Genomic DNA, 15,076 nt, shown 5'->3' on the forward strand with positions numbered 1-15,076 from the left:
GGGTTGCCATGCCTTTCTTTAGGAGATCTTCCTGACCCAGGGATCAAACCCATGTCTCTTATGTCTCCTGCATTGGCAGGCAGGTTCTTTGCCACTAGTGCCACCTGGGAAGCCAATGCATGTATACACACATACAAAAAGATATACTACAACTCTTAACTGCTTATGATATGTGTGTGTGTGCTTAGTCACTCAGTTGTGTCTGACTCTTTGCAACCCCATGGACTGTAGCCTGCCAGGTTCCTTTGTCCATGGGGATTCTCTAAGCAAGAATACTGGAGTGGGCTGCCATGCTCTCCTCCAGGGGATCTTCCCAACCCAGGGATAGAACTCAGGTCTCCTGCATTGCAGATGGATTCTTTACCATCTGAGCTGCCAGGGAAGCCTGCTTATGATATGGGCCAATCTGAAAATATTTAGCGATGTATTTGGTATCACTATTTTAAATTCTTTGCTGAGAGTTTTTTTAATCAATGCCACCTTTCAATGTATCTTCAAAAAATGTAACTTTACATATTTTTAAATCTCAACCTCAAAGACTGTGATTTAAGTTAGAAATTAATTAGTTTCTTAATATGGTCATAAGGACACTGACATCTGGCAAACTAATGTTCGGATTTCAGTGACAAATTTTTTCCTCATAAACATCTTTGCACATGTGCTCAGTCATGTCCGACTTTTTGACCTCATGGACTGTAGCCCACCAGGTTCCTTTGTCCATGGGATTCTCAAGACAAGAATATTGGCGTGATTTCCCACTACTATTCAACATAGTGTTGGAAGTTTTGGCCACAGCAATCAGAGCAGAAAAAGAAGTAAAAGGAATCCAGATAGGAAAAGAAGTGGAACTCTCACTGTTTGCAGATGACATGATCCTCTACATAGAAAACCCTAAAGATTCTTCCAGAAAATTACTAGAGCTAATCAATGAATATAGTAAAGTTGCAGGATATAAAATTAACACACAGAAATCCCTTGCATTCCTATATACTAACAATGAAAAAACAGAAAGAGAAATTAAGGAAAAAATACCATTCACCATTGCAACAAAAAGAATAAAATACTTAGGAGTATATCTACCTAAAGAAACAAAAGACCTATACATAGAAAACTATAAAACACTGATGAAAGAAATCAAAGAGGACACAAACAGATGGAGAAACATACCGTGTTCATGGATTGGAAGAATCAATATTGTCAAAATGGCTATTCTACCCACAGCAATCTATAGATTCAGTGCAATCCCTATCAAGCTACCAATGGTATTTTTCACAGAACTAGAACAAATAATTTCACAATTTGTATGGAAATACAAAAATCCTCAAATAGCCAAAGTAATCTTGAGAAAGAAGAATGGAACTGGAGGAATCAACCTGCCTGACTTCAGACTCTACTACAAAGCCACAGTCATCAAGACAGTATGGTACTGGCACAAAGACAGAAATAAAGATCAATGGAACAGAATTGAAAGCCCAGAGATAAATCCACAAACCTATGGACACCTTATCTTTGACAAAGGAGGCAAGGATATACAATGGAAAAAAGACAACCTCTTTAACAAGTGGTGCTGGGAAAACTGGTCAACCACTTGTAAAAGAGTGAAACTAGAACACTTTCTAACACCATACACAAAAATAAATTCAAAATGGATTAAAGATCTAAAAGTAAGACCACAAACTATAAAACTCCTAGAGGAGAACATAGGCAAAACATTCTCCGACATAAATCACAGCAAGATCCTCTATGACCCACCTCCCAGAATATTGGAAATAAAAGCAAAACTAAACAAATGGGACCTAATGAAACTTAAAAGCTTTTGCACTACAAAGGAAACTATAAGTAAGGTGAAAAGACAGCCCTCAGATTGGGAGAAAGTAATAGCAAATGAAGAAACAGACAAAGGATTAATCTTAAAAATATACAAGCAACTCCTGCAGCTCAATTCCAGAAAAATAAATGACCCAATCAAAAAATGGGCCAAAGAACTAAACAGACATTTCTCCAAAGAAGACATACAGATGGCTCACAAACACATGAAAAGATGCTCAACATCACTCATTATCAGAGAAATGCAAATCAAAACCACAATGAGGTACCATTACACGCCAGTCAGGATGGCTGCTATCCAAAAGTCTACAAGCAATAAATGCTGGAGAGGGTGTGGAGAAAAGGGAACCCTCTTACACTGTTGGTGGGAATGCAAACTAGTACAGCCGCTATGGAAAACAGTGTGGAGATTTCTTAAAAAACTGGAAATAGAACTGCCATATGACCCAGCAATCCCACTTCTGGGCATACACACTGAGGAAACCAGATCTGAAAGAGACACGTGCACCCCAATGTTCATCGCAGCACTGTTTATAATAGCCAGGACATGGAAGCAACCTAGATGCCCATCAGCAGATGAATGGATAAGGAAGCTGTGGTACATATACACCATGGAATATTACTCAGCCATTAAAAAAAATTCATTTGAATCAGTTCTAATGAGATGGATGAAACTGGAGCCCCTTATACAGAGTGAAGTAAGCCAGAAAGATAAAGAACATTACAGCATACTAACACATATATATGGAATTTAGAAAGATGGTAACGATAACCCTATATGCAAAACAGAAAAAGAGACACAGAAGTACAGAACAGACTTTTGAACTCTGTGGGAGAAGGTGAGGGTGGGATGTTTCGAAAGAACAGCATGTATATTATCTATGGTGAAACAGATCACCAGCCCAGGTGGGATGCATGAGACAAGTGCTCGGGCCTGGTGCACTGGGAAGACCCAGAGGAATCGGGTGGAGAGGGAGGTGGGAGGGGGGATCGGGATGGGGAATACGTGTAACTCTATGGCTGATTCATATCAATGTATGACAAAACCCACTGAAAAAAAAAAAAAGAAAGAAAGAAAGAATATTGGCGTGATTTCCTTCTCCATGGGATTTTCCTAACCCAGGGATCGAATCTGCATCTCCTGCTTGGGAGGCAGATTGTTTATTATCTGAACCACCAGGGAATATCCACATAAACATCTATATATACTGTTAAAATGTAACATGCACGATTCCCTCTAAATCACTGATGTCTTGTGCCTCTCAAGATTATGAATTGGTATGACAATGTTGCAATTTTTTTTTTAACTTGCGGTTTTCATTTTATTTAAAATTCACTGACACTGTGTGCAATATACCATGACAGCTGCTGGCAATGTGGCAGGCATGTTGGGGTGCAAACATGAAAGTGTCACATTGCTGTCTTGAGGAATGTAGGTTTTGGGGACGGGAATCTGACGAGGAGGAAGACCACAGGAACCATGCAGGGCAAAGGCAGGGATGCTGAGAGTGCAGCTGCTCGGCGATTGTTTGGGGGCAGAAGCACAAAGCTTTGAACCGGCATGGGTTTGGGGTGATGCCAGGGTGAAGGTGAAGAGAACAGGAACAGGCTGGGTGACATGAAGCCACTGATGTTCGGTAGTGAGTTGGGCAGTAGTGAGGAGGGCGGGGAGGCCGGCAGCTGTCACAATGAACAGCCCAGTGAGCACACGTTGCAATATTAACAAAGCTTGGTTTTCCACTTCTGAAAACTTATGTTGGTGCTGTGAAAAGAAAGACTCTTCCAGACTATCTGTGGCCAAATTATCTACATGTACCTGGGCCTCCCTGGTGGCTTAGATGGTAAAGAATCTGCTTGCAATGCAGGAGACCTGGGTTTGATCCGTGGGTTGGGAAGATCCCCTGGAGAAGGAAATGGCAAACCACTCCAGTATTCTTGGCATGGGAAATACCAGGGACAGAGGAGCCTGCAGGGCTACAGTCCATGGAGCTGCAAAGAGTCAGAAATGACTTAGCAACTAAACAACAAGATCAAGACCATAACCACACTTGTTACAGTAAGCAAGAGTCCAATTCCAGCAGAGAAGAGACTCTTTTCCACTCCCTTATTAAGTCCTTTCATCACTGACAGAGTTACTCAAGGTACTTTTTCCTTTGCATTCACACAACATTTTTTATTATGGAATTTGAAGAGGAAAAACCTAAGCAATAGTTTTCATCATTATCTTTTAATTTCCTTTATATTCTCTTATCCCAGGCTAATTTTGGCATGATCAGTTACACAACAAAAGACTCTCCTTTGCTTTAGAAACAGGCTTTGTGTCCAAACCCATGTATTAGTTTCATCTTGCTTTACTGTCCTTCCCACAAACACAGGAGAATGACGGATATCGCTTATTGAGTGCTTATTTTGTTTTTCAATTCCATGTAAAATGCCTAAGCAGGTGTTAAAGGGGGAAATGTACAATTTATGTTTAAATTTAACTATAATTTTCACATATTTTACACATGACTTATGATAAAACATTTTTCTACCAGGGACTCTAGTCCTTAAATTTGCTTTTACTTCAAGATAAAAGTTTTGACTATTTGCAAAACATTTTCATAAAGCACTGGTTACAATCATATCTACTTTAAATATGGAAGCATTTTTAATCAGTGTGTCAATATAAAGAAAAAATAAGCATAAAAGAGTATGACATGCAAAGTATACTTAAAGCCTAATAAAAGCCAGCAGGATGGAAACCTTAGTTATACATAGATAAATGGTCATGGGGCGGGTACATTATAATTCATGCAAATTTTATTGTCATGATCACGAAGAGATCACAAAAGATGAGAGGATGGTTTATCATTAAATGGTATCCCTCTCACCTTCAAAAGGAAATAACATATGTAATTTTATTTGTTTTCACCACAGAACACAGTACTAACGACTGTCTCTCCAAAGTGAGAAAGCTTTAAAACATGCTTATCAATAGGCTTTCTTTCATCATATTTAGTCCATGAAAAATACAAGCTAATAAAACATATAACCTTAGAGCGCTAATGAAAGTTCTATATGTCAAGTGACCCTGTGTGTGCTAAAGGAAACAAATAAAGATCATATACTAAATAGTTATTTGTATCGATTTTGAGACTAATGCCTTTAGTATAGAGTTTTCATGTCTTTTGAGAAAATTTCAATTTCCATTTTTCAAATAAATCAATTCAAGAGAGCTCAGCCAACGTTTACCCCAAGTTTAGCATTTTAATCTGAAAAATGAGTATATAAATCAATGTGCTTTTTATTGGTCAGTTAAAGAGGAAACAATACAAAGATAAATGAAAACAAGTTCTACATAGAGACTGAGTCAAAATCAAAAGGTTAAGAAGAGCTTCACACAATCTTCATTATATTCAGTTCCACTTACGCAAACAAAAGCAACAACAAATGAGCCAGAGACACTAACAAAATCTTGCCATTAAAATCAGCACATAATTATTCATATATAATTATCTGTACTTTGCACCCAGATATAACTATATAGATTTACTAGTGTATTTGCCTTTAGGTATTTGAAAAATAACACTGAATGTACACCCTGCATTTCCTAAAGCATTTTACTGTGAACAATAACTTGAGTGCAAAAAATGAGAAGAGATTCATCAGAATTTCAAAGTAAAACCCTATGCCTCACCTAATTCTATTGAAAATGACGCTCAAGGCAAATTTCACTTATCACTTGAAACACATTTCTGCCCTTGGATACCAGAAGCAAATTAAAAAACATGCTGTTGTTCTGCTCTGGCAGAGCTGCAATGCATTATGATCAAATAGTTCAGCATTCAGATTTAGCTTACTTAAAGTACAACATGGAATCAATACAATTGTAGAATTCAGACAAAATGCATCAGTAATTGCCACTGCAATTACTGTACTGAAACAGCATTAATAGGATAGCCAAATAATTTTAGAATATATTTTGCCAATGAAGAACTATTCACTAATCAACTTTTTAAATTTAAAATACGTATGCCTTAAATGTAAATGTATGTGTATAATAAACACGTCACACAAACATAAAATCACTGTGTGTTTTTGTGTGTGTATATATATATATATACATATATATACATACAACATATGTATGTTATATATATACACATAGATAGTGATTTTATAAACTCTGTGAAAAGCTTCTTCTTTACAGAAATGTAAAAGATACAGTCCACTATTTCAAAAAATATTTTTTTTTCTTACAAAAATAAATCAAACTTTAGACTCTTTTTGGAAGCACTTTAGGAAATAAACAAAGCAATATATTCCACTAAAACATGAAGTTTTTCCTGCTGCAGACAAGCCTTTTCAATGAATCCTAATTTTAATTCTTTTGAGACTCACACAGATTTCATTAAAGTTCCTATTAAACACCTTCCTTTATGCTAAATTAAGCTGTACAATAACAATTATGAGGTAGTTTACATAAGTAGCATCACAAAAAATAAAAACAAACTGCTTATTAAAAAAATTGCTATAAATTTCAAGTAAGCAAATACCAGACATATAACTTTAATGTAAACTTAGTTAAATCTTGTGACTAGGCTATGTTTGTCCTTCTTCAAAATCTGAAGTGTTCCTATAACAAAGTGTATATTAAGTGGAATAAGTACAAATTGCTGCTATTTGTTAGTAAGTGCACAAAACCTCAGCTCAAAAATTTAACCGGATTAACTCAGAGCCAACTATTATTAGTCTGTTTTGTTTATAAGAATGGAAACTCTCTTTAAGAACAGTTTTGAAATATATATAAAATGTATTAAAGTACCTATATATACCTCTTTTATGAAGTCTATATAAGTACCCTGAGGCAAAAACTTGGAGATCTGAAGTTTGCTTCTTTTAAGCAGATAATGCTAAGCTCATTATATGGATGCTGGAAGAGTCTCACTACTTACAGATTTGGCAGTAGCAGAAATATACTGGACGACCATCTCACGCTTGGTGGTAAAATCTTTGTTTCGTAAAGGAGCTTTTCGCTCTTCATTAAGGTTCATGTCCTCCTGTTAAAAAGAATATTTATTAAAAAAATAATATTTATTGTATTAGCAAAATTCTGCTTATGAGTTTCAAAGGTGCTTAATAAATATTAAGCAACAAAGTTCTACTGTATATCACAAGGAACTATATTCAATATCCTATAATAAAATATAAGAGAAAAGTATATGACAAAGAATATATATGTATGACTGAATCACTGTGCTGTATAGCACAAATTAACACAACATTGTAAATCAACTATATCTCAACAAAATAAACTTTAAAAAAGAAAAATTAAAAAATTAATGTTCTCTGTATTAAAATAGTAAGTCATGCTCTGACTATCAACAACCACCATTTTTCAGCTCCTTCACTATTATTTTTCACTCTATATACCCTAGTGTTATATAAATTTTACCATATATTTATGGCTCATATTGCTACCTACTCAATGAGTAGAAACAAGAAAAACTTTTTAACTATTCCACAGAATAAACTGGCAGTTTATAGCATGGATATACATCATTCAGCCTTAGCAAAGTTATTTTTTCACCCTGATAGCAAAAATAAACAAATAAACACTTTACTACTTGGCATATGTTCCCTTAGGATAAATATTATCTAGAAGAGCAAACATAATTTGTAAATTATAGGAAATATATATCTACAATATGTCACTGAAGAAAGATTCATGAGAAGTTGCTGAATTTGGGGGAAAAAATCAGAAACATAGTTACCTACATTGGGATAACAAAGACCACTAACTGGAAAGAAAAATATTCAGTTACAGCAACACATCATTTTGAGGTTCAATAAGCTTTGATTTGGTTGGAAATGTTCCTTTATATTGTGTTACAAAGACATAGAACATTTTCACTAGATAAATCATTTTTTCTTCATTTTGAAACTCATGTTAACCCCTGAAACATATTAAGACACACTTGAAGGGTCATAAAACCAAGTTGGAAAGGACTACACCTCCAAAATCAACATCAAATGAAAAGACAACATACAGAATGTATGAAAATGTTTACAAGTCATACATCTGATATGGGGCTTGTATCCCCATAAAAAGAAGCCTTACAAATCAACAATAGACAAATAACCCAACTACAAGTGGACAAAGGATTTGAACAGACATTTCTCTAAAGAAGCCATACAAATTGCCAATAAGCACATGAGGCTCAACATCACTATTCACCAAGGAAATGCAAATCAAAACCACAGTGAGACACCGCTTCACTCCCACAGTTATAAAGGCTAAGACAGAAAAGATAATAACAATTGTTGGTGAGGATGTGAAGAAACTGGAACCCTCACACACTGATAGTAAGAATATGAGATGATATAGTCACTTTGGAAAACAGTCTAGTAGTTCCTCAAAAAGTTATATGTAGAGTTACCACATGACTCAGCTTATACCCAAGACAAATGAAAACATATGTCCACACAAAAACTCGTACTTGAATGTTCATAGCAGAAATATTAGAGTGGAAACAATTCAAATGTCCATCAAATGATGAATGGATAAAAAAATGTCATATGTCCATACAATGGAATATTATTCAGCCACAAAGAGGAATGAAGTACTGATACATTCTATACTTCATGGATGAAACTTGAAATCACATTATGCTAAATGAAGGAAGCAGGTCACAAAAGACCATACATTACATGATTCCATTTATATTAAATATCCAGAACAGGCAAATCTATAGAGATTTGTGAATTAGTGGTTGTCAGGGGCAGGGCAAGAGGGGATGGGAGAACTGGGCTGTGACTGCCAACAGGTACGGTGTTTCATTTGTGTGTGATAAAAATGTTCTAAGAATGAATGTTGTGATGGTTGCACGACTCTTTGAATACACGAAGAGAAGAAAAAAAACCACTGAACTATATACTTTAAGAGGATGAATTTTATGGCTTCTGAAAGGTATCTCAATTTTTTAAAACAAGAAAAAGAAATCAGTATTTTTATCCCTTTACTTGCTTAGTAATTCTAAACATTACTAGTTTTTAATCAACTAAATGAATGGACAAAGAAAAATACTAAAATAATTTTAAAAAATAATGTATGAGAATGTGGGGGAAAAAACAAAGGATCCATAAAAAGTAATCAAACTGCATCTATGTATTGAATAGTAACTTCAATGACACCAGTATCTCATGATATATAGTTGCACCCACTGCAGTGACTCCTACAATGATTAATTCACAATCAATACCTATAAATTTCATGTATATATACCTGACCCCCCCCTTCCTAATCATCTCTATCACTGTCTCTACCTCTACTTTTCCTATCTTATCTCATTTCTCATTTGTATATCTTACCTGTAAATGACTTACTTGAAGCCAGCCTCTCTTTCTCTCTCAAAGGCTAGATCTAGCATTGTTGAATCAAAGTGAGAATCACAGAAATGAGGCTGTATAGCACTTTATAAAGTCCACAGATACTCATCTATGTTCTGTGTCAACTTCAACTAACAGGGAACTCACTACCTCCACACGCAGTCCTTCCCATTATAGGGTAGTTTAACTTTTGCCAAGTTTTACTTTGGAGGACTGGATCTGAAATATGTACAACAAAATACTAACATCATGTTAAGGTGGCAAGATCATATCATTATTTTTTCTTCTCTACTTTCTAAATTTTGACTCACTTATTTACCAAACTCATACCATGCACCACCTGAGGAGAAGGTATTGGCTACCCACACAGGTATTCTTGCCTGGAGAGTTCCATGGACAGACGAGGCTAGTGGCCTTACAGTCCATGGGGTTGCAGAGTCAGACATGACTGAGCAACTAACACTTTCACTTTACCATGCACCACAGAATATGCTAGGTAGGGAGCGAAAATTGAAAATTTGAAAGAGTGCTTGAGCCCATGAATTAAATGAGTTATTATTTGTGAAGTTCTTAAAACAATGCCTAATATTTAGTAAATGCTAATTTGTCTGTTAAATTAATAAAAATAAACAATTCATAGTATAGTAGGGATGGAGAAGGAAATGGCGACCCCACTCCAGTATTCTTGCCTGGAAAATTTCCATGGACAGAGGAGCCTGGCAGGCTATAGTCCATGGGGTCACCCATAGTCAGACACGACTGACTGAGTGACTAAGCACATATAGTAAGGAAGAGTGATATGCAAATATATGGGTATAACAGAGGCATGTACAGGATGTCATAGGAACACAGAGGACAGATGGGAAAGACAATAGAGAAGTCTTCGTCAGGATTTGGGTCTTGAAGGAGGAGAAAAACCTGAGTGAAGGCCAAGAGATTAGCTACCAGACCACAGTAGGCTTCTGTCATGGTTGGCTGCCCAATAGCCAACATGCCCGCTATAATTTTAAACACCCACCCAGTATCAGCCCCACCAATGAAGAATCCATGAAAACCACATTTCAGTCTCCCTATCCCTTATAACAATACAGTAAGATGGCTTAGTTGTCATCCATGAAATAGATGCATATGGGGTGTAGTTTCACCCATGTTTTGCTAGCATGGGTGGCAACAGAAGTGACATGGACATGGAATTGATGGCAGCAGACACATCTTTTTCATCACAACAATTTGACAAAGTGGTTCTGCTCCTTCATCAGATTATGTTTTGGCTGTGTGGTTCTGGAAGTTATTCCTATACTTAGATTACCTGGAGCCTGTTTTAAAACCCTCCTGGTTCATATCTCTTCATGTGTGTGTATGTATATAAATATTCTATTTAAATTAATCAGAATAAATTATCTTATGTTTAATAATCTGGGCTATTGAAGTAACTCAAGTAATAGTAATAAGAGTCCAAACTAAGAGGGATGGTAGATTGGACAGAAGAAATAAATGAAAGGAACCTGTAAATATTACATGAAGACAATACTCTCTCCTTGAGGCTAAAGTATACCTACCAGTTTCAATTTATCTTCATGTGACATAGTTCAGCATCTCTCTCAAATACCCTGTGGTTTGATAAATCCAAGGAAGGAAAGGATTTCCACGTCCTTCATCTTGAAATACTATACTTCTCAATTCAGCCTCTGATTTTATGACTTTATTGGCAAGAACATCATTCTGCTAAATCATATTGTGTTTGTTTCCATCGAAACCTCTAAATACTGCTCATATATACTATACTATGTCTCTACCATCTCATAACATTCTGGTTAAATTATAGTCTCCTGCAAATAGCACGTATCTGTATCCCCAACTAGAATCAACTCTGAAATACTGACAAGATTGAGTGTCTGTACTTGTATACTCCACAGTCAGGTCTTAGAGTGTGGTAATGCCACCGTTGGCAATCTCTATGTAGAGAGTCTGCTCGCCTTCCAGTGACATTTTTCTTTTTTTTAATTGAAGGATAATTGCTTTACAGAATTTTGTTGTTTTCTGTCAAACCTCAACATGAATCAGCCATAGGTATACATTCTGTGTTACCATATACCTCCAATTCAATTTTCAATGACACAGGGCAAAGATCATGCTATTAAGAGTAGAATCATGGAGGCAGGCAGGATAATAATAAGAATATGAAGAATATAGACCTCAGAGGAATGTCAAGTTTAAGTGCGATCAGGCACCCAGGCCTGGTGTATATTAGCTAGCCATCAAAGAATGTTCATGTTATTATTCATGTTCATGTTGTTATTACTTCCCTAGTCTCATTTCTTTCATTACCACTGTTCATCTTACCCTTGTGTTTGAATAACACAAGATTATTCATCATTTTTCTACACACGCTATGCTCTTACACATTTCCATTACTTTGTTCATGATGCTGTTCTTTCTGCCTAGAATGCTGTCAACTTCACCACCCTCTCCCTCTGTTAACCCCCATCTCCTCCCACCCTAGCCAAATCCATATCAGGCTAACTCATATACCCCTGCTAATTCTTCAGATTTCCCTCAAAGCACCTTGTTTAGAAGTGACCATCTTCATGCTATTCTTCCATATTAATTTCCTATACTATAGCACTTAAAATGAAACTCTGTAATAAATCCATCTACCTTAAACTATAAACTGATGGCAGAAACTAGGTTCTTTTTTTATCTTTGTATTCCCAAGCAAAGAGTATGCAATCCTGGAATGCACCAAGCATTTAATAAATATTTGCTGAACCAATGTGATATTTAGGAATTTTTCTCTAAATACTTTAATATGCTTTATGGCCACAAACATTTTTATACCTATAAATCTGCTGCATAGGTTGATTGGGAATAGGTACCATTCACAGGAACAGAGGAGACCATAATGACTTATCTTATTCTTACACAAAGCAGCAGCATACTACTAATTAGGCAGCTAATACTTCCAAATCATTAACTCCAGCTTTATAGTAGAATTGTAAAACTAAATAGAGCAATATCCATAATTCAATACTTATTCTGAACAATGTAATTGAATATGAAATTACTACTAAACACACTCAGTTTTTTAATTTTTTTTGAAATATAGTTGATTTACAACATTGTATTAGTTTCAGGTATACAGTAAAGTGATTAAGTTTTATAAATATAAATAAATATATATATATATATATATATACACATACACACACACTTTTTCAGATTCTTTTCCATTATACTTTACTGCAAGATATTGAGTATATTTCCCTGTACTATACAGTAGGTCTTTGTTGGTTATCTATTTTATATACAGTAATGTTAAACAGACTGAGTTCTTATAGTACACCGAACACAAAAGCAAGCTTTTACTGTATTGAAAATTTAGTTGAATACTTCCACAACATGAGAAGAATTGTAGTATTTTGTAATTTAAAAAAAAGATGAAGTAACTGACCACTTAAAATATTTGTACTGTATTAGCATCAAGCCATATTTATAAACACTAGATCAATTATTCTCCTACCAGTTATACTATGATGCAATTTTCTCATTACAGACAACCTCCTTCATTCCTTCAGCAAATAAACATTGTATTCTTACAGCTATTACTGAGAAACTGTATAAGAATAGAGTCAAACAAGAAGGTTAAAAGTTGAACCAGCTGCCTATTCATTCATTTGTACTCTCATCCGTTCTCATTCTCTCCTTCTCCCTCTCACCTCCCATAAATCTTTAAATATACTTTAACTTTCTCATCTTCTAGCATAATTTTCTATTTTCCTAACCTTCCATTGTTTTTCTCACTTGCTTTATGAGAGGTAAATGTCAATTATATATGTTTTTACATTTCTTTCTTCCCTATAAGAATACTTGCTCCTTCTTTCTATAAAGTTGCTATAAATTTCTATGTACTTTCTATAAAGTAACTGTTTTTGTTTCTGCAACATGTATTGATCCCAGTTTAAGACTGGATTTTCCACTTGCTGTTTTTAAATCTGAACTTGACTTGATTTGATGAATCAAATGAATCAAATGAATCATTTGATGAAATGCTTGCTGCCCTCTTCCTTCTGCTTCTCAATTGTAAGTATTCAAAACTTTTTAAAAAATTTATTTGGCTATGTATGCCAGGTTTTACCTGTAGGACATGTGATCTTTGTTGCTGTGTGTGGGCTCTTAGTTGTGGCATGCAGGATCTAGGTCCCTGACCAGGGATCAAACCCAGGTCCCTTGCACTGGGAGTGTGGAGTCTTAAACACTGAACCACCAGGGAAGTCACTCAAGTATTCTTTAACTTCTATTTTAAGGGGATCTGTACCCCTGAAGAGAATAAGCCAATGATACCCTACTAGCATGAACAGCAATTATAGTTATCTTTGATTATTTTAAGATTATAAATTAATGGATTTTTACAACATTTATTTCTTTATTTTTTATTCATTTATCCATCCACTTATTTGGTAATGTTTGTTGTTAAAATAAGACATTAAGGTTTTTTTTTTAATTTTCTAAAATTTATTTATTTTTGAATCAAAGGATAATTACAAACTTTTCTTATTTTCTGTCAAATATCAACATGGAATTTATTTAATTGGAGGATAATTGCTTCACAGTGTTGTATTGGTTTCCGCCATACATAAACACGAATCAGTCATAGGTATATATATGTTCCCTTACTCTTGAAACTCCCTACCACTTCCCACCTCATCCCACCCTTCTAGGATGCCACAGAGCACCAAGTTGAGCTCCCTATGTTATACAGCAAATTTATTTCTTTATTCTTTTCTAAAGAAATGTTCATATAAAGATATGTTCTACATGTAATTCCTCTAACTTCTGTGAACTAAAAAGGATAGAACATTTCTTTTTAAAATTCCAATAACAGCATCAGGGATATGCCACATAAGTAGCTAACTGGCCAATTGTGCCTGGTATTAATTAACCACCTCATGTCTTCAAATGATACAGTTAAGTTTACCTTTATAGACTGTAGCTACATAACATATAGAAGTCTGTATGGAAAACAAAGTTAAAGGAAAAAAAATTGTCCAAATACAATATCTCTACAAATAGTATAGAGCCAAAAGCCGGGGGCTGGTGGGGGGAGTATGAAATTAAATGAATGTTACTGAGTACTGCACAAAAAGTCTTCAGCTATTTCTGGTTTCAGGTCTTATTGGAGGAAACCAACTATGAACTAAATTTTCTTCCAAATACAATTCTCACCGAAGGTTCACGACTGAGGGAGTAGTAGGCTAGAAGTCCAGGAAGAGAAACTAAAGGAACTAGGTTTGCAAATTTTCTCTAATTGTAGCTAATAAACTTCACAATTCATTGCTTCTGTCTGTTCTGATTTGTACATAGAAATGTTCCCTAAGAGGGTTTTTTTTTTCTGTTTGAAAAGTTCTACTAGTGTTTTCTTTTTTCTTTTTGCTGTGAAGTCATTTTCACAACCATGTATTGATATGCAGTGTGCCAGGTCATGTGCTACCTGCTGGAAGTACACAGATTAATGCAGTTCCTCCCTTGCCCCCAAAGAGCTCAGAATTTAGTCAGGGAGACAAGCAACTAAACATAGGGTTTCCATGGTAATAGGACAGCTGTGAATAGGCTTTTGTGAGTACTTAACCCAGCACAAGGGCTCAGGGAGGAAACAGAAGATCTGAATATCCTGTGAGACCCAGTGTCACTTCTGAGTTTTCAGAGTTTTAATTTTTTGTCATTAAAGTGTTCTCAAAATTTGAATGACTTAATTCATCAAGGTCCAATGCCTTCTATATGCCAGGTGCTGTTAAGCTCTGAGGAGAGAGAGCAGAGAACAACTTAAGGAAAATCCTACTGTCTCTGGTGGCTCAGATGGTAAAGAATCCACCTGCAATGT

The 15,076-nt window shown here is 35.5% G+C and overlaps 1 protein-coding gene across 2 annotated transcripts in view; it reads right to left on the reverse strand.

The window, feature by feature from the left end:
• The window catches only part of DIAPH2 (diaphanous related formin 2), a 950,551-nt gene that overhangs the window by 853,906 nt on the left and 81,569 nt on the right, over positions 1-15,076 (reverse strand). For both annotated transcript variants that reach the window (XM_043895289.1, XM_043895287.1), the window contains exon 4: positions 6,765-6,869. In XM_043895289.1, the coding sequence (XP_043751224.1) occupies positions 6,765-6,869 (105 nt within the window). The remainder of the gene's footprint in view (positions 1-6,764; positions 6,870-15,076) is intronic.

The sequence above is a fragment of the Cervus elaphus genome, chromosome X (genome assembly GCF_910594005.1).
Source record: "Cervus elaphus chromosome X, mCerEla1.1, whole genome shotgun sequence".
NCBI lineage: Eukaryota > Metazoa > Chordata > Mammalia > Artiodactyla > Cervidae > Cervus > Cervus elaphus.